Source organism: Erpetoichthys calabaricus, chromosome 4 (assembly GCF_900747795.2).
Source record: "Erpetoichthys calabaricus chromosome 4, fErpCal1.3, whole genome shotgun sequence".
NCBI classification, from domain to species: Eukaryota; Metazoa; Chordata; class Cladistia; order Polypteriformes; family Polypteridae; genus Erpetoichthys; species Erpetoichthys calabaricus.
This window is the reverse complement of record NC_041397.2, coordinates 186662668-186689855: the sequence shown is the minus strand read 5'-3', so window position 1 is coordinate 186689855 and position 27188 is coordinate 186662668. Positions and strand designations below refer to the sequence as shown.

The window sequence follows — 27188 nt, the reverse complement described above, 5'->3', positions numbered from 1 at the left end:
TGCAAGAATCTCATGTTCTATGTCCCCGCAAGACGGTCCTGGGTCAATCTCTTGGCACAAAGTCTCATGTTTATAGTCCCCGCGAGATGCTCCGTGGCTATGTATATATATATACACACACACAGAGGTACGTAAACGTTATGCAATCTTGTGTTGATTTATTTTATTACTTATTATTTTTCTTGCCTAACTGAACTTGTTTTTCTTTTCTTGTATCCATTTTTTTTTGACATCTTGAAAAGCACTCTGAGCTACATTCTGTGTATGAAAATGTGCTATAGAAGTAAATGCTCTGCACATAAGTAGTATAGTCCAAAAGTTCCTGGAATGGTGGTATTGCAATGTCACCTTCAAAGCAGGACCCATTTGTGCACACACACACTTGCTCCATCTATCCTACCATTGTTTGAGGCACTGTCGAAAGGCTTCTTGTGGAATCTTTTAGAGTTCAGCCGTAGAACTTGATTAGATGTCCTTCACAGTTGAAAAATGTGTTCCCTTGAGTCACATTTTTAAAGTAGGGAACAACCAAAAGTCACTTGGAGCTATATCTGGTGAGTATGGTGGTTGAGTGATGACTGGAATGTTTTTATTAGCAAGAAATTGCTTCACAACAAGCAATGTGTGGCTCGGTGCATTATCATGGTGCAGAAGCCACTGTCCCTGCCACTTATCGGGCCGCATCCTTCAAACTGCATTGCGCAACCTCTGCAAAACTTGCACGTACAAAACACTAGTAACATTCCGTGCAGGTGGTATGAATTCATTGGGCACCAAACTGTCAATGTCAAAGAATGAAATGAGTATCATTTTTGTTTTGGATTTGACGAGGTGTGATTTCCTTGGTCGGGGAGATGACTTTGTGTACCACTCATCTCTGGGTGTTAGGTGTACACACATGACACATCATCAGTGTCAATGTTTTTGAGAAATGTTGGATCCTGCAAACATTTCTGAAACAGATCTCCAGCAACAAACATACGAAATTCCATCTGATTCGTGGTCAGCAACCTTGGAACAAATTTCACGCAGACATGTCTCATTTTCAAATCTTTCGTCAGATTCGCATGAATTCATGGGAGATAGCAACTTCTTGTTCCAACTCTGCGATGGTTATTTTTTTATCAGCTCAAACCAGTTGTCTCACTTTTTTTTAATCATTTCTTCATTTTTGGACGTTGAAGGCCTCCCGTTACGTGGTTCATCCTTCAACATCTCGTCTGTTCATAAACTGGGAAAACCAGTCATAAACTGCAGTTTTCTTCAGTGCATTAGCACCATAAACTTGCTGCAGTGCCGCTAGCATATCTGAAGCTGATTTCCCAAATTTGCACATGAACTTGATGTTAGCATGTTATTTGAACTGCGACATTGCGCCAAATGACTATGCACACATGTAACTCAAACGGTAATTAAAACCACATTACACGCCGAAACCAATCCAGACCTGTTGTAACTGGTCTACAGATGTGCTGTGCTTCCCTCCACAAGAATGTGTGTGTAATCTGATCTGTCACTCTCCCGCTATATCACAATTCCAGGAACTTTTTGACTGCCCCTCGTATATATACAGTATCTTGTTTAAACATTAAGACACTGAATATACAGTATTATTCCTGCAACAGGACTATGTCCAATCTGGTTTAATTCCCTGACTTGTTGTTTAATGCTCTGCAATAGACCAAAAAGAATAATGTAAGTACCGCAAAATAAACTCATATTCATTCATTAAATAAACTAATATTCATACAAAAGCTAGCTATTATAAACCTTCCAAGTAAGTGTAAAAAGTATGCATACCATCAAATATCAGACAGAGCAAAGTGAAACAGAAAAAATTAATGGTTCAAAAGACAAAGTTAAAACCATTAGATAAAAGTCAAGAAAAAGAATTACAAGTGATTTACCAGAAATTAATTCATGTTGTGTGTATAAATACTGCAATAAAGTCAATTAAGACTGGGCAATGTCAAGGGGAATACTAAACTTGTATTATAAAGTATATATTACAGTAATACACTGCCTGGCCAAAAAAAAAAGTCGCCACCAAAAAAAAAAAGGTCACACACTCTAATATTTCGTTGGGCTGCCTTTAGCTTTGATTACGGCACGCATTCGCTGTGGCATTGTTTCGATAAGCTCCTGCAATGTCACAAGATTTAGTTCCATCAAGTGTTGCATTAATTTTTCACCAAGATCTTGCATTGATGATGGTAGAGTCTGACCACCTCTCTTCTTACCCTGATGCGCCCATCACTCTGGAACAGGGTAAATCTGGACTCATCAGACCACATGACCTTATTCCATTGTTCCAGAGTCCAATCTTTATGCTCCCTAGCAAATTGAAGCCTTTTTTTCCGGTTTGCCTCACTGATTAGTGGTTTTCTTACGGCTACACAGCTGTTCAGTCCCAATCCCTTGAGTTCCCTTCGCATTGTGCGTGTGGAAATACTCTTACTTTCACTATTAAACATAGACCTGAGTTCTACTGTTGTTTTTCTTCGATTTGATTTCACCAAACGTTTAAGTGATCGCCGATCACGATCATTCAGGATTTTTTTCCGGCCACATTTCTTCCTCGAAGACGATGGGTCCCCACTATCCTTCCAGTTTTTAATAATGCATTGGACAGTTCTTAACCCAATTTTAGTAGTTCCTGCAATCTCTTTAGATGTTTTCTCTGCTTGATGCATGCCAATGATTTGACCCTTCTCAAACAGACTAACATCTTTTCCATGACCGTGAGATGTGTCTTTCGACATGGTTGTTTAAGAAATGAGAAGCAACTCAATGCACCAGTTGGGGTTAAATAACTTGTTGCCAGCTGAAAGATAATCGCCCATGCAGTAATTATCCAATAGGAGGTTCGTACCTATTTGCTTAGTTAAATCCAGGTGGTGACTTTTTTTTTTGGCCAGGCAGTGTATATTACAGTTGTGGAAGTGCAAGTAAAATATACTCTTGACAAAATGTTGGAAAATAAAATTATTGTTAATTTAAAGGAATACTTCATGAAAAAATGATATATATTTTGTTTATGTTACATACCCAATATCGTTTACAGTGATGGACGAGGACATTTTTAATCCATCTCTCCCTTTCATTCACTGATCAAAACCCCAGTCTTCAGTTCAAAAGCATGATCTCATCTGAACAAGTTTCCAGTTCATGCACTACTTGATTTTTCCAGAACTGCATACATGACTTGACAATGATTTTGCAATAAAGGAAAGATTTTGCACTTTACTACTTGGCAACTGGATTACATGAGGCTATATTTGATATTGTTTGGTATTGACCAACATGGGGGTCTCCTTTGGCACTCATTCAATCAGAAACTTTGTTATCTCTATTCTTCATTTAAAATATGAGATTAAAAAATGTTTTCAGTTATTACTATGAGTGACATGCAGTAAGTAACACATACACAAGTCATTTTCTGCCAGATTATGAAAAGTATCATTATTAAGCTTGTGACAGTAATGTTCTACTCCATCTGAAGTTAATTAAATTATAGCTAAAATAACAGTTTTATGGAGGATATATAGCATATTCTCATAGCATGGGGGAAATACCATTTATGAGATGGGTGAGAAATCTAGATGCCTCAGGGCCTGTTCTGTTTCAGAGTTCAAAGTTGCTAGTACTAAAACAATCTCTGGGAGGGCCCCCGGAAACTAAGGGTGCTTTAAGGAAGAACAATACAGGAAAAGGATTAAGACCATACCCTCTAGGTATATTCCTCTAAGACAACATAAAATAAGGGGAAGAAAAACTGAGACAAAGTGAAGCTCACCTATTCTCTCAATAAAGAAAAGAGCTTTTCCTGAAAAACTATTCCAGATCCTCACTTTATGGAGTCAAAATATCCAACTTAATTGTTTAAATAAATATGCCATAGTTTCTGGACACAAAGATTTCCTAAGAAGTAATGTTTGTTTGGTTTATGAATTAACAAGAATTCTGTAATTTACTGAACAAATGAACATAAAAATGTGTTTAGTCTATTAAAACTATGATACGTTTTGTGATTCTCTCTCTTTGATCACTCTCAATGTTATTGATAACCAAAAGCACCCTGTATGGCCTGCCTTTAAGCATTTATTGTTAACCAATATTCTGTATGCATTTGTACCATTATGTAGTGATCCTAATTTTAAATTAGGACTGTGTACGAACTAATTATCTTTCACTGTAAGAAAACACAAGCTAAACATATCATTATCATGTTATGTCTCAGCTGTCTACAGTATATATATATATATATATATGTCTGCTTAACACAGAGTATTTAAAACACTGTACATAATGCAAATGTAATGATATGCAGTTGGCACTACTGTATACAATATTAAGACATGCAAATTTTAGCAAATATACTAATACCGTCCACAATCCCTGTACTTACCCAAGTCTTTGTTTCAATTCCTAAGTGCATTAAGATGGTGAAAAGAGCTAAAGTAGTTATAGGAGTTCCCCAAGTAAACATATCCACATCTGAATCAAGGTATGCCTATTTTAAAATGAAAAATAAAAAAAATAGTACAAATAAAATTATATACACACACATATTACAATCCAGAGTATGACTCAGAGACAGTACAATTGTAACAAATATTGAAAGGCATCATTACAGAACTCACAAAATAGGGTATGAAAAAGCAGCAACAACTTTGGTAGAATGCATCAATCATATTTATCCAGAACATGTGCGGCTTATATTCCTAGAATAAAAAAAAAAGAAAAAGAAAAGTTACCTTTTGAATAAGAGCAAGCAAAAGGCATTTACAATACTGCATGGAAATAATTCTGCCACCGAACACTGGGCTGGAGAGTATTTTAACAACAGATGGTATGAAAAGCTATGCTAACTCACAGTCCTAGTTTTAATACTGGAATAGTAATCCTAATATAGACAATCACCTGTGCTTTATTAAACCTGATTAATTCAGATTTGTGATGCTGGGACCTCAGCCTATCCCAGCTACAAAGGGTATAACCAAATACAGTGCCCACTCACTACACATATAGATTCACTCAAAATGTGCCTATACACAGTCTCCTCTCTATCTGGAGAAAAACTCACACAGATATCATGAGAACAGAACTATGACGCAGTAACTTACCTTGTGCTTTAAAAATAAATTAAAATAAAACAGAATGATGCTCAATTAAACTGTTGTGCTAGCAGTAAATTAATTATAAAGGCTGGATACTTACATATATCAATACAGTATTTTAGACTGCTTTTTATAAAAAAAAAAAAAAAAAACATTCATTTTTTTTATTTGAAATCATTGTAATTTAAAGAGCCAACGCCTATTACGAAAGCAAAAAATGCCAGAAACCTAGCATGTGTGGCATTATAGCTAATTTAGCCCTTAAACTTCCCAATTAACTTGGAATGTTGAGTGCTCAGAATCCACTTCTTAGCTAAAACTTTGACAAGTCTACATTTTAATTATGAGTAAAATGTGCAACATCAAAATCCGGAAGACACATATAAACTAATTAAATTACAAATATGTACTGTTAAAGGATTAAAGTATAGGATGATCAATGAAAATAACTTTAAAATGCTAAATGTAAGCAATTAAAAAAGTGAAACTATCCAAATCACTAAGTCTTAGTATAAATGAATGTAACCTCTTAAAATAAAAAGCTCCAACATAAACTTATATTTGCTCTTAACTTAAACAAACAACTATTACTAACAGAATTTTGTTAACTTTATCTTCTGAATTTCTGTCAGTTTTCTAATTACCATTACACATGACATTGTTATCAAAAATATAGCTTCATTAATGTGATGAATGGGTGGTGTTTCTGTAGAACAAACATTTAAATTTGGAAGATATAGTTGATAGGATTGTCCACATGCGGTTTTCAGCACACAGATAGTGGCTATTCATCTCAATAAGTGCTGAAAATCCACTTTCCCAAAGGTATGTTGTAGCAAATGGCATTAAAGCATTGATTGCCCTATCTGACAGCACAGTGTAACATTTGCACCCAAAGCTGTGGCAATTATTTTTATTCAGACTCAACCTTGAGGACACTATTAGTTGTAGACTCAACGAGGCTCTTCTGCTCATTTATTGTAAAGCTGTACAGCCTTCTTTGTGTTGTTTGTTATATAAAAAAAAAAAAAAAAAAAAAAAAAAATACCATGCAATTGCTGAGCTGAACATGATGTGAGGACTAGTGTCACAATAAAGTTCTGCAATTTTGGTTAATTATGAAGAATCTGTATAGATCTGGAAACCTTTCTTTACTATTCTTATAATAAGCAGCTCAAAATCAAGATTTTTTTAATCACAGTTCTATTGCTTGTGTAGAACGATGAAAACCACTACATTCAGTCCATCCATCCATCCATTTTCCAACCCACTGAATCCGAACACAGGGTCACGGGGGTCTGCTGAAGCCAATCCCAGCCAACAAAGGGCACAAGGCAGGAACCAATCCCAGGCAGGGTGCCAACCCACCACAGGACACACACAAACACACCAAGCACACACTAGGGCCAATTTAGAATCGCCAATCCACCTAACCTGCATGTCTTTGGACTGTGGGAGGAAACCGGAGTGCCCGGAGGAAACCCACGCAGACACGGGGAGAACATGCAAACTCCACGCAGGAAGGACCCGGGAAGCAAACCCAGGTCCCCAGGTCTCCCAACTGCGAGGCAGCAGCGCTACCCACTGCGCCACCGTGCCGCCCGCTGCATTCAGTCCTTGTATCCAAATACCACATTTATTTTTTTGATCAGCAGGGTGATTATAAGAGACAATTTTTTCCTAATACTTAAGACATGACAAATCTGGAAGTATGAAAAATTTAAGAAATCAGCAGGGGTAGTTTTGTTTCAGTGTTTTAAAATCAACAAAACTTACAATGCACAAACATGGTATCAAGTTTAAAGAGATTTTTCCTGAACTTCCACACATAAACAACTATGTGCATCCAAAAATGGTAAGACTCACACAAGAGGCAGATGAAGAAATTGATCATCTTGTAAATTTTTCATATGTGCTGCATCATAACTCTGTAACAGCAAAGCTAAATACAATTTCTGTTTCTGTTATTGTATTTCTTTTCAGCGGAGTCCCAATGCAAAAGAAAGTGCCAAGAAAAATATGTGCAAATCAAAGACGAAGAAATGTTTTCTAAGTTTTAATAAATTACTGAAGATTTAATTTATGGGTTTAGATTTTTTTGAGCGGAGCAAAAAGAGAATTGGGGCAATTAGGAGATATACTTGAAAGTGGCTTGAGTTTGATTTATTCAATACGATTTAAGTCCCTTGTATTGTAACTGGATGCAGAAACAAGGTGGATTTGGAAGATGTCTAAAAAGGTGTCAGAAAACACTAATGTAGATAGAGCAATCTAAAGGGTGATACATCTTTTGTTGCAAACATCTATGGCAATCAGGCGAAAGGTGGCACATAAAAAGTAACCTAAATAAAGTGTCCACCATACTACCCTAACTTTATATAAAACAAGTATATAAAACAAGTGGACTAACCATCCTGCATGTCCTCAAATAACCAAAAATAAGTACATTAAATACTGAACTGTAATACCATATTAGAAATTTGTCAAGTCAGAGAAAAGGTCATCACTAGAATTAAATAAAAATGTCTCAGTGAGGTAGGTTAGTAATGGCTGCTAAAAAAAGTGCAGGAACATAAAGATTTTAAGTCTTAAGTAAATTAACAATAATCGTAACCCAGTATGGAAAATACTGAACATGCAAATATTCAATACAGAAAGTAATGTAAGTGAAGCAAGGGATAGACTTGGAAATAGAAAGAGTTACTGAGAAAAGACTTATCACAAGTATGGAAATAACAACCACCAAAGAAGTGAGTTGAGAGATTGAATTAGAAGTAAAGGTACCAATCAATAAAAAATACAGTAAGTAAAAAGAAAAAAATAATAAGGAGATATGGGAAACAATAAAACTTTTGAGTCAATCAGAACAGCTGAAACCATGAAAAAAAAATATTGAGAACCAGGCCAAGGGGAGGAGGATTTAAAATGATACTAAATTGGATGCAAAAACAATCAAATTAAAATCAGCTTTGTGATAACATAAAGCAATGTCCAGGCACAGTTGATGTTATAGTTACTGAAACAAAATGAAACCCATGCAGCCATAAAATGAATGATTATTATTATATATTCTAGAAATGTCATAAGAACTTAAGAGTTGTGCAATAGTTATTTACAAAATAATACATTACAGAACAGAACAGTACATTAATGGGCTATTAAAGAGGTCTTATAAAAGATTCAAGATATTAATTGTCTCATGCAAAATCATACTGGAGTACAAGTGGTAGTATTTTTTTTTCTAGCACAGTGCCTCCCAAACTCAGTCCTGTGCCACCCATTTCCCCCCCCCCCCCCCTCCCCCACTGTTATTGCAGATTTTTGTTCCAACCAGCTTCTGTTTTTAATTGGACTCCTGGACTAATTAAGTGAACTGTTATTTCCGAAGTGCTGCTTTTGGGAACACTAAGAAAACTAAGTCTGGTTAAAAAAAAATATTAAAATGTACCAAGCAGTTATATGGGAATAATGCTTTTTTTTTTCTTTTTAAACAATATTTTCTTGATTTTCATTCTACTTTTCCAGGTGTTCTAATCCAGCCATCCATTATCCAACCCGCTATATCCTAACTACAGGATCACGGGGGTCTGCTGGAGCCAATCCCAGCCAACACAGGGCGCAAGGCAGGAAACAAACCCCGGGCAGGGTGCCAGCTCACCACAGGGGGCGCACGCGCACACACGCACGCACGCACACACACACACACACACACACACACCAAGCACACACTAGGGACAATTTAGAATCGCCAATGCACCTAACCTGCATGTCTTTGGACTGTGTGAGGAAACCGGAGTACCTGGAGGAAACCCATGCAGACACAGGGAGAACATGCAAACTCCATGCAGGGAGGACCCGGGAAGTGAACCTGGGTCTCCTAACTGCGCCACCGTGCCGCCCATGTTCTAATTGTTTAATTAATCCATTATTTACTAATAAGTGGGTCTGATGCTGAAGTTGTTGCAGCCTTTGATTATTCAGTTTGCCTGTGTGTCTGCTCTGCTCATTTTTAATTGTCATTATTAAGATACAACCAAGGGGGAATACTGCAAAGAGAAAGGGCAAAATATAATGAAATCAACAAAAGAGAGTCACGCATTTAAATCTATAGCAGAAGTAGAAATATTTCTATCCATCCATCATCCAACCCGCTATATCCTAACTACAGGGTCATGGGGGTCTGCTGGAGCCAATCCCAGCCAACACAGGGCGCAAGGCAGGTCACTGTCCTGCTCCACAGACAGATTGAGGAGATCGTTCCTCCCCCAAACTATGCGACTCTTTAATTCCACCAGGGGGGGTAAACGTTAATATTTAACATTATACATAGTTATTGTCTGTTTTTTTTTTTTCACCTGTATTATTATCATTCTTTAATTTAATATTATTTATTGTATCAGTATGCTGCTGCTGAAGAATGTGAATTTCCCATTGGGATTAATAAAGTATCTATCTATCTATCTATCTATCTATCTATCTATCTATCTATCTATCTATCTATCTATCTATCTATCTATCTATCTATCTATCTATCTATCTATCTATCTATCTACACACCAAGCAAACACTAGGGACAATTTAGAATCACCAATGCACCTAATCTGCATGTCTTTGGACTGTGGGAGGAAACCGGAGCACCCGGAGGAAACCCACACAGACACGGGGAGAACATGCCAACTCCACGAAGGGAGGACCCGGGAAGTGAACCCGGGTCTCCTAACTGCAAGGCAGCAGAGCTACCACTGTGCCACCGGTGTTCTAATTGTTTAATTAATCCATTATTTACTAATAAGTGGGTCTGATGCTGAAGTTGTTGCAGCCTTTGATTATTCAGTGTTGTTTGCCTGCAAGTCTGCTCTGCTCATTTTTAATTGTCATTATTAAGATACAACGAAGGGGGAAAACGGCAAAGAGAAAGGGCAAAATATAATGAAATCAACAAAAGAGAGTCAAGCATTTAAATCTATAGCAAAAGTAGAAATATTTCTAAATGTCTTATAAATGTAAAAATCATGCTGCTGTGCTTTTCTGAATGTAGAATAAGAGAAAAAAATACCTGCTAATTAAATGAGATCAGTGTTATCAAGTGTTGTCACTCTATGAAAAACTGCAGCCACAGTGGGTCTAAAGGACTGAGTTTGAGAATCCCTGTTCTAGCAGATCCAATACCATGCCTAAAAGAAAAAGCTAATGCTAACCCCATACCACAAACACAACATAGCAATATAGTAATAACAGAAAAAAAATGTAATAACAGTGTTCGTTTACAATCTGACAGTACATGAATAGAAGCTGCTGCAAAACCTTTCAGTCCAAGTTTTTAGGCTGCAGAGTCATCTGCCCGACTTTAGCAACTTATAGAGTTTATTTATGGGATGACTGGAGTCCTTGGATATCCTGAAAGACTTGACCAAGCACTGCACCATGAAGATACCATGTAGAGCGTGTTGAAGAGTGCCAGTGGTGTGCTCTGCTAGACAAACAACTCTCTGTAGAGATTTCTGCACTTGGAGGGTGCTGCTGCCATACCAGGAAGTGATGCATTCAGTGAGGAAACTCTCAAAGGTTCCAGAGCAAAAAACTCTTAGAATGGGGTGAAGGTGTCTAAGCTTCCTCAACTGCCTAAGGTGGCCAAGTCTCTGTCTGGCTTTACTGATAATATGAACCCCCAAGGTACCTAAAACAGCTTACCCCCTCTACAGGTTCAAAATTAATGACAAAGGGGTGGGGTTGGGCATTATTTCTTTATCAAACTCTCCTAAAGTCCACGACCATTTCCTTTGTGTTTTAAATGACTGGCCTGACACCACTGCGTGAGGTTGACCACTTCGTCCAGACAATAGATATTGTCCTCCCCCGTGAGTTAGAGCTGTATGTAGCTGTGCAATCAAAGGTATAGAGGATAAAGAGCAAAGGACTAAGCACACACCCCAGAGGTGCTCCTCTATTGACAATGAGGGTGTTTGAAATGATACTGCCCATCTTAATCCCCTCCTCGAACCGCCACCTTACCATGGTGGAGGGGTTTGCGTGTCCCTGTGATCCTAGGAGCTCTGTTGTCCGGGGCTTTATGCCCCCGGTAGGGCCACCCAAGGCAAACTAGTCCTAGGTGAGGGATGAGACAAAGAGCGGTTATACAAACCTCCTATGACGAATAAAAAAATTTGGACGGTGTTTTCCCTCGCCCGGACGCGGGTCACCGGGGCCCCACTCTGAAGCCAGGCCTGGAGGTGGGGCTCGATGGCGAGCGCCTGGTGGCCGGGCTTGCACCCATGGGGCTCGGCCGGGCACAGCCCGAAGAGGCAACGTGGGTCTCCCTTCCCATGGGCTCACCACCTATGGGAGGGACCAAGGAGGTCGGGTGCAGTGTGAGTTGGGTGGTGGCCGAAGGCGGGGACCTTGGCGGTCCGATCCTCGGCTACAGAAGCTGGCTCTTGGGACGTGGAATGTCACCTCTCTGAAGGGGAAGGAGCCTGAGCTTGTGCGTGAGATTGAGAGGTTCCGGCTAGATATAGTCGGGCTCACCTCGATGCACGGCTTGAACTCTGGAACCAATCTCCTTGAGAGGGGCTGGACTCTCTACCACTCTGGAGTTGCCCCCGGTGAGAGACGCCGAGCGGGTGTGGGTATACTTATTGCCCCCCGACTTGGAGCCTGTTCGTTGGGGTTTACCCCGGTAGACGAGAGGGTAGCCTCCCTCCGCCTTCGGGTGGGGGGACAGGTCCTAACTGTTGTTTGTGCGTATGCGCTGAACAGCAGTTCGGAGTACCCACCCTTTTTGGAGTCCCTGGAGGGTGTGCTAGAGGGCATACCATCTGGGGACTCCCTCGTACTGCTGGGAGACTTCAATGCTCACGTAGGCAATGACAGTGAGACCTGGAAGGGCGTGATTGGGAGGAATGGCCCCCCCCCGATCTGAACCTGAGTTGTGTTTTGTTATTGGACTTCTGTGCTCGTCACGGATTGTCCATAACGAACACCATGTTCAAGCATAGGGGTGTTCATATGTGCACTTGGCACCAGGACACCCTAGGCCTGAGTTCGATGATCGACTTTGTGGTCGTGTCGTCGGACTTGCGGCCACATGTCTTGGACACTCGGGTGAAGAGAGGGGCGGAGCTGTCAACTGATCACCACCTGGTGGTGAGTTGGCTTTGATGGTGGGGGAGGATGCCGGTCAGGCCTGGTAGGCCCAAACGTGTTGTGAGGGTCTGCTGGGAACGTCTGGCAGAGCCCCCTGTCAGAAGTAGCTTCAACTCCCACCTCCGGCAAAACTTTGACCATGTCCCGAGGGAGGTGGGGGACATTGAGTCCGAATGGGCCATGTTCCGTGCCTCTATTGTTGAGGCGGCTGACCGGAGCTGTGGCCGTAAGGTGGTCGGTACCTGTTGTGGCGGCAATCCCCAAACCCGCTGGTGGACACCGGCGGTGAAGGATGCCGTCAAGCTGAAGAAGGAGTCCTACTGGTCCCTTTTGTCCTGTGGGACTCTGGAGGCAGCTGATAGGTACTGGCAGGCCAAGCGGAATGCAGCTTTGGTGGTTGCTGAGGCAAAAACTCGGGCATGGGAGGAGTTTGGGGAGGCCATGGAGAACGAATTTCGGATGGCTTCGAGGAGATTCTGGTCCAAGTCCGGCGTCTCAGGAGGGGGAAGCAATGCAGTGTCAACACTGTATATGGTGGAGATGGTGCGCTGCTGACCTCGACTCGGGACGTTGTGGGTCGGTGGGGGGAGTACTTCGAAGACCTCCTCAATCCCAATAACATGCCTTCCAATGAGGAAGCAGAGCCTGGGGACTCGGAGGTGGGCTCCCCCATCTCTGGGACTGAGGTCACCGAGGTGGTCAAAAAACTCCTTGGTGGCAGGGCCCCGGGGGTGGATGAGATACGCCCGGAGTTCCTCAAGGCTCTGGATGTTGTAGGGCTGTCTTGGTTGACACGTCTCTACAACATCGCATGGACATCAGGGACAGTGCCTCTGGATTGGCAGACCGGGGTGGTGGTCCCCCTCTTTAAGAAGGGGGACCGGAGGGTGTTTTCCAACTACAGAGGGATCACACTCCTCAGCCTCCCTGGAAAAGTCTATTCGGGGGTTCTGGAGAGGAGGGTCCGTCGGATAATCGAACCTCGGATTCAGAAGGAACAGTGTGGTTTTCGTCCTGGTCGCGGAACAGTGGACCAGCTCTACACCCTTAGCAGAGTCCTGGAGGGTGCATGGGAGTTCGCCCAACCAGTCTACATGTGTTTTGTGGACTTGGAAAAGGCGTTCGACCGTGTTCCTCGGGGAATCCTGTGGGGGGTGCTCCAGGAGTATGGAGTACCGGACCCCCTGACAAGGGCGGTTCGGTCCCTGTACAACCGGTGTCAGAGCTTGGTCCGCATTGCCGGCAGTAAGTCGAACCCGTTTCCAGTGAGAGTTGGACTCCGCCAGGGCTGCCCTTTGTCACTGATTCTGTTCATAACTTTTATGGACAGAATTTCTAGGCGCAGCCAGGATGTTGAGGGGGTCCGGTTTGGTGGACTCAGGATTGGGTCACTGCTTTTTGCAGATGATGTTGTCCTGTTTGCTTCATCAGGCCGTGATCTTCAGCTCTCTCTGGATCGGTTCGCAGCTGAGTGTGAAGCGGCTGGGATGGGAATCAGCACCTCCAAATCCGAGACCATGGTCCTCAGCCGGAAAAGGGTGGAGTGCCCTCTCAGGGTTGGGAGCGAGATCCTGCCTCAAGTGGAGGAGTTCAAGTATCTTGGGGTCTTGTTCACGAGTGAGGGAAGAATGGAGCGTGAGATCGACAGGCGGATCGGTGCGGCGTCCGCAGTGATGTGGGATCTGCATCGGTCTGTCGTGGTGAAAAAGGAGCTGAGCCATAAGGCAAAGCTCTCAATTTACCGGTCGATCTATGTTCCTACCCTCACCTATGGTCATGAGCTATGGGTAGTGACAGAAAGAACGAGATCGCGAATACAAGCGGCTGAAATGAGTTTCCTCTGCAGGGTGTCTGGGCTCTCCCTTAAAGATAGGGTGAGAAGCTCAGTCATCCGGGAGGGTCTCAGAGTAGAGCCGCTGCTCCTCCGCATCGAGAGGAGTCAGATGAGGTGGCTCGGGCATCTGATTAGGATGCCTCCTGGACGCCTCCCTGGTGAGGTGTTCCGGGCACGTCCAACCGGGAGGAGGCCCCGGGGAAGACCCAGGAGACGCTGGAGGGACTAGGAAGTCTGGGCATCTCTGCTCAAGCTGCTACCCCCGCGACCCGACCTCGGATAAACGGAAGAGAATGGATGGATGGATGGATGGATGGATGCCCATCTTAATCACCTGGGTGGCTTTGCATGTGAATTATGGGACTTGAGTAATGTGATTTTTGTTTTCTTGGACGTTTCAATATTGTTTGCTGTTGTACTGCACTGGTCCTCTACTGTGACTGTTAAATCATAATCATAAACGTTCTTACCATTTTCTACATGAAAACATGAGATTAAAATTTTTTTGCCCATCACTATAAAGTACATGGGTAAGTAACATTTAAGAAAAGTATTGTTTTTGGGTGAAGTACTCCTTTATGTCTGTTATTCCACTGAAAACTGAATTAAGTTACACCCTAAGTGGGCAAATGAATCAAAATAGATTGGGAAAAGTTTTGATGTTACAATATGACAATAAAATATATGCCAACATGTGCTTATACTGGGGCCATCAAATTAGCCAAAAATTAAAGTATGAATATTCATCTAAAAAATAAGCAAATAATCAAACATACTGAAATGTAGGGTAAATGTTCTAGGTACTACTTTTTACGTTTGTACTTAATGTGCCTTTTTATGTTTTGTTATTGTTAATATTTATAACTTTTTGCTTGCTGTTCATTTGCAAAGCACAAAGTATTTATGACTCACACATGGTTGCTTAAATGATACAGCCTTCAAACGGAAGTGCTGCTTAAAAGCAAAGCTCTTCACAAAATTGGAATTCTCTGTGCATAAAAAGCAATTGGATTTAAAGAAAAAAAGTGGAACTTCAACATTACCAAGACAAAATTGCTAATGGTTGCTTAAACACATTAAAAACATTCATTACTTTACTCAAAGCTATGCATCTTTTAGGTTCTTGAGTGCAGAAGACATAAATTCACTACCCATCTCAAATAAATTTTAAGCATTTTCTTAAAACAAATCACAAGAAACATAGTGTAGGCTATAGATAGTTTTAAAAAAACATAGCTGGTGGAAGTACAATCGAGTTTGCAGACCCATTTTGATAAGTATGTAGCATGGGACACTAGGTGATTAACACGAATGGCAGCTACTTGCCAAGAATAACATACGGGTTTCAACTAAATATGGCCCCTATCACCCTTTAAAGATACAGAAAAAATACAATACAACTAATCCTAACACTTATGTTTCATTATATCTTTGTTTTATTCATTATATGGTATTATGTGTTAAGGCAGAAGCTTCCTATGAAATGCTTGTTGGTTGAGGTAGCTAAATATGCTTTGTCGACACTAATAATGCACTTTAAACTAGCGATTTTAAAGCCACTGCAATAATAAAAGGAACATCGGATAATTGGCAGTTATTTTCCATTATGATTAATGATGAAAGAAACCAGGTTTTATGTTAAATGGATGCTTAATGGTACTAGCTTAAAACAGCAAAAACAACAAATTAGGAGCAGAACAATAGTTTTATAGTGCTGGAGAAGTGTGTCAAAATCTATTTTTAATCTTTCAGTTTTATTAATGATTATACAAGCTAACAGTTAAAAGCTACAAAAGGGATGCTGCAGAAATTAGCATGAGGCAAAATACCGTTCGTTTACAATCCAGTGGTAGTTTTTGCTTTTGAACAAGACTTTTTTCAAATGTTTGAAATATATTCAAATAGTGACCTTTGATCTGATCTGACCGACCTGGTTTATTCAATAAATCTCATTATTGTATATTTTGTCTGAAAAGAAGAGACTTCAACTATGTTAATTTTTACAATGGTAAACATTATTAACAGTTATCCTTTGGAAAAATTCAATCAGATTGCTACATCGCTTCAGTTTTCAGTTCTGGTCAACATTACTTTCTTCATATTAAAGGAAAATAATCTTAAAATAACACAAAAAACAGGGAGTTTGCACTCCCCTACTGGATATAGATGGAGAAGTCATTATCTTAACAGTAGCATACAGTATTTGCATTTTGTGAAAACAATTTTTCTAATATTCTGTGACAAATTCAAGGTTGTTCTACCCCACAGGGTTTAGCCCCCCAGGCATACTCTATTGTTTTTGAAGCATGGGAACCTACATTGGTCAGCTGTGACATTAAAACCCACTATGTTTCTTGTGATTAAAACCTACCAAAAAAGATCCAAAAACGGACAATCGGTGAACTGGCGACAGGGACACGGGTGCCCATGGCTTATTGATGCGAGTGGGGAGCAATCCCACAGAAGAGCTACTGTATCACAAATTGCTGAATAACTTAATGCTGGCCATGACAGAAAGGTGTCAGAACACACAGTGCATCGCAGCTTGCTTAGTATGTGGCTGTCTGGCCGCAGAACGGTCATAGTGCCCGTGTTGACCCGTCTACCGACAATAGCATCTACAACAGGCACATGAGTGCCAGAACTGAACAATGAATGAAGAAGGTGGCCTGGTCTGATGAATAACATTTTCTTTAAGATCATGTGGGCAGCCTGGTGTGTGTGTGTGTGTGTGTGTGTGTGTGTATCGTTTACCTGGAGAAAAGACTGGAGCAAGATGCACTGTGGGAAGAAAAAAATTTTGTAAACTGCAGTGGTGTTTTTTTGTATGTCATGTTATCAAATTAAGAAAGACTTTGCATGCAATTTTTAATTTTGTTTATCACTTTCAGTTTTGACTCAGACTTTCCTGAACTTTGGTTATGATTTAGATTAGGTATTGAGCTTTGTTATTTTGGTGTTAAGAAAATCTCTTCTTAGACCCTGCTTTTATTTCTTCTTGTCTGCTAACAATTCTGCCTATCATATGCTGTCATTTCTAAAGGTTAACAGAATGAATATTGAATATTTTTTGCCTCTGAAATTTTAATGACCTCTTTGATCAACATTTTGTACTTAATAACAAACAAAAACATCAATGTAGTTATCATTTTAATTTAATTATAAATGTTCCTAGGCATACACTGTGGTTCTTTTCTCTCTGTCTTCTTTAAACTATAATTACATTCATTATGCTAATCATATTCTTTCAATGTATTGTAAAACTGATAAATTATTATCTTTTAATGTAAAAACTCAGTATCTTTATTTCTTAAAATAGATAAAGTTGACCTCAATAGATTCTTGAAATAAAATGAACAATCGTGTAATCTCTTCAAATAACAGAAATCCCCATTATTGATCTGACAGCATCACAAAATACAATGTGTTCTCCAAAAATAGTGAGCATGTGCAGTGCAAACTGGGGTGGGGATGCAGACTGGAGAGCCTCACTTGCCTTTCCTTCAAGACTTTTACGACATGTACAAAAAATCTACTTGAAAACATAAGTGTAACACAAGTAATGAAATTTTAGTTAAGTCAGTAACTGTATTGTGTTTACAAAAATTTAAAATCTAACACATTACACTACTTTATCACTGAAAAATGCAATTATAGTTGATGTGATACTTTGTAGCACATTACCCTCTTTTCTGTTCATAAGGTAAACAAAATATACTGCACATTTGAACTTAATGCATACTTATTATTTTAATCCTCCTTTTCTTATACATGATGATACTTTTATTTACTCTCTTTTGTTATACATACAAAACTAGGGGAAAAATTAACACCTTAAGGAATGAGCAGTATAGCATTGTTTTTTTTTTACCTCAGAGTTCTGTCCATTCTTATAGAGTTGAGGTAGGGTCAATAGTGTTTGTGAGGAAACATCTTTGTCGAGAATACCAGTAACCAGCTGAGGGAAAGATGAGAACATAAGATTGAAGAAAATAAGATACCACTGGTCCACCATTGATGATCCTGAAAATCCACAGTAGAACTGGTACCAAAAAAGAAGGGCCACAAACATCTGCAATGAGAGAAAAAAAACAGCCAATGAAATGCCTTAAAGTAAATGTACTAAAAAAGGAATTAAAAAACAACTTTTTTACCCAGACTGTTGAAAGATGTATAAAATATTTTATTCATTAATCCGAGTTCTTAACAGGGGTGCGCAATCTGACGATTTTAGATTGTGATTGATCTTAAAGACATCCATAATCTAATTTTCAAGCGAACCGTTCAGATTGTGATCTTTTATATTCTTCTAATACTCGATACTGATGGATCTGTGCCAAGTCCACAAACCAACAGAATGATTTCCCGTTGTGATTGGCCAAATTATATCACGTGACTCCACCATGGCTTTCTTGTGTGCAAAAGTTGAAAACAGTTCATAGCGCAAGTAGCATCTGCAGATGAGGTGGTTGTGACAAAGGAGGCCTCGACGCTAATGGTGTGGCAGTGGTTCAACTATGCACAGTCAGATACTGCACAAAGCAAAATTATATGTAAAATATGTCAGACAATGGTCGGCACTTTGGGAGGCAATACGACAAATCTATTTAATCATCTTAAACTGAGACACCCGAAGGAACATGCCAAGACTGTTTCAGTCTGGTCAATACATCCCCACTCATCTGTATCTTGAGTGGTCGCGAAGCATGAACAGTTGTCATTGACCGACGCATTAGAGCAGTTGAAAAATATGATAAAAGCAGCAAACAATGGAAAGAGGTCACTGAGGCGGTCACATTCTACCTAACTAAGGATATAGTACCATTCAAAGCTGTAGATAAAGTGGGTTTTAAGAAACTGATGCACACTTTTAGATGCGCTTATGTATAGCGATTGTCGACAGAGGGTTGTGAAGCAATTGAAGAACGGCAAATTTTTTGCAACGACAAGTGACTTTTGGTCCAGTCGAATATCCGAGCCATACCTGAGTCTGGATGCCTGGCAAAAAACTACCTTTGTATCCCATCAACCAGTGCACCATCAAAAACAGTGTTTAGCACATGTGGCAATATTGTCACAAGTCAAAGGGCTACTCTGAAACCCCATAAAGTGGATCAATTGATTTTCCTTGCAAAAAACCTGTGACTGTGTAAGCAGAAAATCATTACATCTAATATAAACAGAATGTCAACCTAACCTTTCATGTTTAAAATATGTAACTAAACTGCCTGGAGTTTAGATAGCTAGTTTAATAGCATAGTGAAGTTGTTTGTACCTGTATTTAAAATGTTCTTTCACCTGTTTCTACCTCATCATCTACCTTTCTACCTCTAATCTTAGCTGTTTATTACTCTGTTTTGGTTTGTTAATTTTATTACCTAGAATGATTGTGAAACAGTCTTCTTGAACTTATGTTTACATTTAAATACATTTAAAAAAAACTGTTATGGTTATGTGGCTGTTGATCAAAGTTGAAACTGAAACTGTAAAAATGTAAAACATTTTTTAATGTGTGAAACTGCCAGAATTTTAAAAAGTCAACTTGTTTATATTGTTTATATTTATGTTATCTTTTAGCTGCTGATTACAGTTTTTTAAAGAATGTTCATGATTGAAAGTGTCAGAATTTGAAAATTGCCCTTATTTACATTTTATTATAGAATTGTTTTCATATAAGTAATCTATTCACAATTGAATTCAACTTTGTTTTATATTTAAAATAAAGTGTAACTTAGGTCTTAATGAGTTTGAGTCCAGATATTCTCTCAAGTATATGCCACATTGAAAAGATAGATCACAATTCAGATCGTGGATCGTGATTTAGTGTAAAAAGGATCATGATATGATTTTTTGGAAAGATCACCCACCCCTAGTTTTTAACACAAACATTTTATTACTTACCAACTGTTGGACCTATTAAAGGACATTAATGATTTGGGAAAAATTAGGGTTGTAGGCATCTGATGCCTCACCATCCAAAATTGGCTACAAAGCAGGAACCAACACTTGGAGGTCTATCACAGAAAGTTCGTCTATATTAGGTCAATTATCCTTAATATAAGCAGCATAGTAAAACAATGTTAGGGATTGGTGTCTCACAACTTTAAGGACGCTGGCGAGATTTACAGCTCAGACTATTGTTTATGTGTGGTATGCATGTTTTTGTGCCCTCGTGGGTTTTCTCTATTCAGGATATTGTGCAAGACAACAGGACACACTGCCAGGATGCTTTCAATGACCCTGAAATGGAAGAAGTAATTCTAGAAAGTCGGTGGTGGGAAATAACTTAGTGAGATGCCCCAGAGTCTGCAGCCATGTGCAGGCCTTACAAGGCCAGCACCATCTCTCTCTATCTCTGTTTCTCAATCTTGCCTTCCAGAGTGCATCACAATAATGGCATAAGTGTTTTTTGATAAGCTAGGGCAAATATATTAAACACTTTCTTTTTAAGACATATTTATTGGAATTCATATGACTGTTACAGATAAGGCAGGCAGAGAATAAGATAAGATAGTGAGGAGTATTCAGCATTTTTAGTAACCTGACTCAATTGGCTCTGTACCCAAAAAAGACTGTCTCTTCCCACTCAGTATTATATTTTCGGTTTCATCACATCAAATACAGTAAAATGGCACTTACTTTAAATTAACTGTAGTACAAGTCATTATCTTATTTAAGATTATTCAAGTACATGATAATAAATATATATGTAATAAGTTATCCATGACAAATTAAAACAACTTAGAAAATGTACGCATGGCATAACATTGAGGTGTGCTAGAGTGCTGTGCAGGCACTGTAGCCCTCAATGGACTGAGCTCAGTAGGTAGGTTCAAGAACCTTCTCAATCAATTTCAAGGTAGTGGGGGTCAGAGACTATCCCACAAGGACTGAGCAAAAGGCTGAAAATAGGCCTGAGCAGGGCTCTTGTCTATCACAGGGACCACTCTTATTCACACACTCACATAAACGAACACACACCTCTTACTCATAGTGACAATTTGCAAGTGACAATTAACATAACTTAAATAAATAAAAACAAACTTTTGTAATTAAGTCCTTCTGGGCTTGAGGATGTTTGGGTATATTAATTTTTATGAATGGGACTTCCAAAGCTAATTAGTTATGACAAATGTTTGGGAATAACACAAGTGAAAGACACACTTTATTACAGCGAGTAACCATTACCATTATGGTAAAAGATGACCAAGACATTTATGTAGCATGTATGTTGACACATAAAGCCCATCCTCATAATGCCCAATATATCTCAACATCATCAGATAGGGATCCGAGAACAGAAAAAAAGAAAAACACTTTCACAAATGAACATGTATTTTCCACACATTACTTGAAATATAAATAAATAAATGCAGGTGCTCTGTTTTTGTCTGTTTCTTGTTCCTCCATGTGATATTGGTTTGATATAACACAAATTGTTAATCAAACAGGGTTCTCAAGTGACAGTTTCGTTCATGCTGTTGTAAACATATTGTGACACTGTATGTTTTGGCAAATAAATGTGTGCAGCACTGAAAAACTTTATTAGATGGTGTGATGGACGACCGGCTACAGACTCCGGTCGCCACCCCCAGGCCGCCAGGAGAAGCCCTCCGCACAGCATAATCGTGCCCCGAGTTCCAGCAGGGCCTCATGGACTTTGTAGTTTATATACACAGCCCTGCTGGATACCTTGGGGACCACCGGGAGTCGCTGCAGGGTGGCTAGTGGGTTCTTATGTGCCATCATCACGTGACAGGAAGGAATGACGTGCTCCCGGGCTGAAGAAAGGACTATTTACCCTGACCCGGAGGGAATAAGGACTTGTGGGTTTGGTCAGGAACCACTTCCGGGTCAGGGCATATAAAAGGACTGTGGGAAAGCCCAGACACTGAGCTGAGCTGGGAGGTAGGGTGGCAAGTGTCTGGGCGAGGAGGAGAGAGTATTGTTTAGAGAGAATAGTGTTTATATGAGTGTGGTGCGAAGAGTGCTTTGTGCACGGTTTATTTATAAAATAAATAATATTTATAGATTCGCCTGGTGTTCAGAGTGGTACCTGAGGGTTCAAGAGGTGGACCACACCTCTATCTGTTACAATGGACAGCCTATTAAAACCGGGGGCTCATAGCCTGAAATTGGGACTGTGCCTGTCATCAGGATGTCTCATCACCTTAGTAAATTATAGTGTCAGTGAGATAGTCATACCATAGTGTACTTCACTAATATATAGATAACATTTTGTTTTCCTTGCTTGAATTTTAGATCATTTAAGTTACAGTGGCTTTCAACCTTTTTGACAAGTAGCCTCTTTTTAGTGAGAGAATCTCTTCATGGACTGGTGCGTTCTCTATGTAGTTTCGATTGACTGATTAACACTAGAATTAACAGAGCCTACGAAAAACTTGTAGATCCGGCCCACCTTAAATTCCATCGCATCTCTACGTCAGCGTCTTTTGTCCTGTAAATGTGCCGATAAAGACAAGCAGCAAGCAGCCTGCTATTCCATCCCCCCACCGCTGCAGAATGTGCACAAAGTTCTCCCAGCTCATGCCTTGATTATCTGGGAGTGAAGTGCTGGAGTTTTAGAGTGGAAAGAATAGATCATTATTTGGAACAAATGCATTTCATGTGTGTTCCGTTTCTACAATAATCTGTGTAAACACATTGTTAAAACAGAATTATTTTTCATATTTTAGTAGTAAATGACAAAATGTTGGCATAAACTATATAATGTGTGAAGCCAAGATCAAATAAACACTTTCACAAAAGGACCAAGGACGATACAACAGCTTCCGTGGCGTAGCAGTAAGATTTGCTGACTTGTAATCATGAGTCCCCGGTTTGATCCCGACTCCTATATTCCCCATTTTCAGTAGTGAGCTGCTCTTATTGTTAATTACAGAACATACCATGCACAAATCTTACTTCTGTCACCTAAAAATGTACTGCATTATTCTGCAAATGATTATATTATTTAAGTGATGAAATTAGTTTTTTACAAGTAAACAAAACCACACTTTTATACATGTCAAGTTCCGTTAGAATGAAGTGCTCAGGGCTGAAAAAATAATTAGTTGTAATGGAGATTTCATTATAATGGAATTGGAACATAGTGCTGTGTTTCAGCACATACAGTTGAGAAAGGTGACAGTGGAATACCAAACTTCACAGCAACATATATTTTCATCTTGCTAGCATCAATAGCAGCAAGAAGTTACAAACTTTATTTATTTAAACGGCTCCCCTCAGTGTCCATACCACACAGTCAGTATTAGTAGACTTCGAGGTCCTTGGGAAGGGGGTGAGAAAGACACTATATACATAAAATGTATTATTATTTATTATTTCGGGGTCCCAATCAGTGGCCAAAGCATGCGCTGCTTAAGTTACATAAATATTGTTCCTCTGTGGTGATAACACACGCTCCACAAGTACAGTTAAACTCAAATTTGATTGACGATTATCCTGACCCTAGATGCATCCACAATGCCACCAGCCTGCAGTAACCTTTCCTGAGCTAAGCAGCTGCAAGAGTCTGATAATTATTGAGTAAACCAAGTGACATAAATGTATGGTCTAATTGTCTATTCAGTGGAGGTCCTGAATCTCGTTTTTTGGGCCAAGTAAAGAAGAAATATGCGTGTTTTGCTGCTTTTTTTATGAAAAATGGCTTTGTTGTAATGACTTCTGCAGGAAAAAAGGACTTCACGATAATGAGGTCTTTTTTTTAACAGTAGTTCTTAGAAAATTTGCCAGGAACAAAAAAAATATTCGTTAAAATGAGGATTTTGGTAAAATGGAGTTCATTCTAAATTAATTTGACCTATATTATAATAATTTTAAAACGGAGTGAGTTTCACCATTCAAAGGTATTTTGTAAAATAAATGATAAGGTTCAAGAAAATGTACTTTACAGGAATAATAATAAAACAGAACATACATAAAATATAATAAGCATGCAGTAGTATAATACTATATCGGAGGTGTACGTAAAAAAGGCCAAATTTACACAGAGAATTTACAACAAAATACTATTTTTATTTTATAAATAATAATATAAAAAAAAACTTACAGCATTTTTATAGAAAAAATAAAGAATCATATTTGCAAGTCTTGAGTAGCACCAATGTCCATGCACAAGAAGCAGTTTCTCCAAATACTGGAACCGTGGTATTGCAAAATCACTAGCCATGACAGCCTTTATACAAAAAAAAAAACAACCACATTTCAAAATAATTTTTCAGGAACTATGGCAGTGACAAACTACATAAAATCAGACAAAGTAGAGAAATCAACTATTTTGAGCACATTAACCAGTCTAACAAAAATACACGATTAAAATACTACAAACACTGAACAATTTACTGTCTAAAATGGATATATACAAAGTCAATCATATTGCGCAATCTAATATTGGTATATTCCAGAAGGAAAAAAAGACTCTTGCTGCAACTATCATACTTTGTAATTTACATTTCCTCCTTTTTGTCTGCATTCAATGTAGACTGTTGCACACTTACCTGTTAAAATTACTATAAAATTTTTCTTTTTTTGAAAATAAAAATACTTTAAGGACAGTACTGAATAGAAATGGCAGCCTTTGTTCATGTATATACCACAGAACAGGCACAATGTCACTTTTCCATGATATACCGTTATACTTCATTACATTTAAAAATATGCTAAACGTCTCTAATATCTAATAAATTATAACAAGTCACAAAATACTATTTGAGAAGGACATTTATTTCTAAATGGATGGAAATGAGTTTACAGTTAAAATTGCCAGCTTTAAGCTATAAAAAAAGAATGTCGAAAGAAAAAAACGTCAAAATTTTTCATAACTTTATTGAAATCTCAGGTTTTAGTGAGGTAAAGCCTGAAATTATGACAAATCATATCAATTTGTTTCAAAAATATTTCTAATTATTTTTCCTAAAAAAAAAATAGAAAAATTGTCTGATATTATTTCTTTAATTTGTCATTATATCAACAAAGAGTGCAAGTTTAGTGTGTAGACTAACAGTAACCATTTTACATCACTTAATATTTTTGGAACATTACTAAATTAGCAGGACCAGACACTTTTGGAGGAACAACCTGAACAATCAATTCCTCTCCTAGAGAACTACAATATTCTACTGTCTGAAATAATTATTTACCTTTCATCAAACCCACTTATAATCCAGTTCAAGGATGGAGCATTTTTGGCAAGAATCAAGTGCAAGGCAGGATTCAGCATCATAAAGCATAATCACGAACACACACACACTCTCACTGAAAAGGGGTAAGATACAGTCATCAATTACTCTGTCATGAAGCCAATGTATTACACACAACGAGAGAACATACAAACACTAGATAGAAAGGAAAATTCCTGGATCAGGGTTAGTCAGTATACTTCCAGAAATTACTTAAGAAATTTAAGTGAAAGAACAGCAGCTTGACTGACCACCTCATGATGATAATATGTTTGGGAATAAGCAAATTCATATGAAAAGTACTTTAGTTAAATGACTCCATGCACTTGAAAATAGTCTGTTCTCAAATATGTGTGCCTTATAATTAAGCATTCCACTGTAAAACTCCAATAATATATATATATTTTTTTTTTTCAAAAAATTTTGGATGATTTGATAAAAAAAAAATTGTTTTAACATAGGTTTATGGGGTTGATATTATAACACAGTACAGTGAAACTCTTACTTTTAACATCTTACATGCTGCCACTCTCCAGCATCAAATTAAGGAGTATAAGTACCTTACCTCAAAACTTAATAAAAGACAGAAGCAAGCAATGCTTCCACCTCAATATTTTTGGCAAACTTAGTAATTTCTAAGTAATGTTAAATAGAATTCAAAATAGTGTTCCTATAAAAGTATTTAAAACTAGCTGTGGTACCCATTGAAAACAGGTTGAAATTTAAATAACCAATGCAGAACTCAGTGTTAATGTTTGCAGTACTAATATGCAATGCATATGTCTTTGTTATATGGCATTTGGTATGAGATTTGTGAAAGCTCTCACGTGCAATGGAAAAACCTAGTAACTGCCATTTCTTTTCAAAATTTAGTTTTTGGAGTTACTAGGTCTTTCCTGATGTTATTTGGCCATCACCACTACCATGTATTCAATCCGGTCATAGCACAATGAAGAACCTAATATGTATGTAGTATTTTAAATACTGCAAGACAAAAACCTAGCAACTCCACTGATCAATGAGGAAAGACCGCCTACCAATGAAAATGCCGGATTACGATCACGATTTAAATGCTGCAACTGCATGATTTAAATTGCAGGTGTTGCTGACTCGTGAAAAAACAATATTGTGTACGTAAAGCTCAAGAAAAATGAAATCTAGAGATCGTTAATTATAAGGGCGACATCATTTTTTCAATTTGCTGAAAACTTGAAAGATGCGACATACTAGGTTTTTCCACAGTTGGCGAGAGCTGTGTCAATGTTGGAATGCACCATCTATTGGAATGACAAATGCAATGCATTTTATTACTAAAAATTCAGACACGAGCGATAGTAGCCTTTGCACCCTAGAAACCAAGTTACCCAAACTATTCTATAACATTTCAGTAATTATTTACTACTCTAATATTGATCTTTCTGATCATAAAATATGTCATTACTAGCCGACGCCCGCCGTAGCATACAGTGGTGTAAGAATAGGAACAGAAAACGGTGAGAAAGGAATTCAGAAATCAAGAAGAAATAAATACTTCTTGAAAGACGCAGTGTGCATGTAAAATTTCCGGCCAAGCAGGAGTACTTATGAAAGTGATAAATAAATCAGGCTTTCCGAATTTACGTACTATGGCCATGGCATCCTGATAGTTTTGTTGCATGTATCTTGGAGTACTATGGCCATGGCATCCTGATAGTTTTGTTGCATGTATCTTGGACTTCCTGGAAATGTGGATGGTAATATGATCATTTTGCCTACACATACGTTATTTTCAGCGTTTGCTTGCAGTGCGTCTGAAAGTCCTTTGTATTGTTCCATGCACAGATCTTGTTGATGTAATCTGAGATAGTTGAGAGCCCCCTGTTTTAACATACGCATCTACGACGTACTGTT

General features: G+C 38.7%; 1 protein-coding gene across 1 annotated transcript in view; it reads right to left on the bottom strand.

Annotated features, from left to right (window-relative positions):
* The window catches only part of atp10a (ATPase phospholipid transporting 10A), a 268627-nt gene that overhangs the window by 15865 nt on the left and 225574 nt on the right, over positions 1 to 27188 (bottom strand). The window contains exons 16-19 of the mRNA XM_028800040.2: positions 24170 to 24295; positions 17969 to 18169; positions 4644 to 4724; positions 4409 to 4513 (exon numbers count right to left, since the gene is read on the bottom strand). Coding sequence (XP_028655873.1) covers positions 4409 to 4513; positions 4644 to 4724; positions 17969 to 18169; positions 24170 to 24295 — 513 coding nt within the window. The remainder of the gene's footprint in view (positions 1 to 4408; positions 4514 to 4643; positions 4725 to 17968; positions 18170 to 24169; positions 24296 to 27188) is intronic.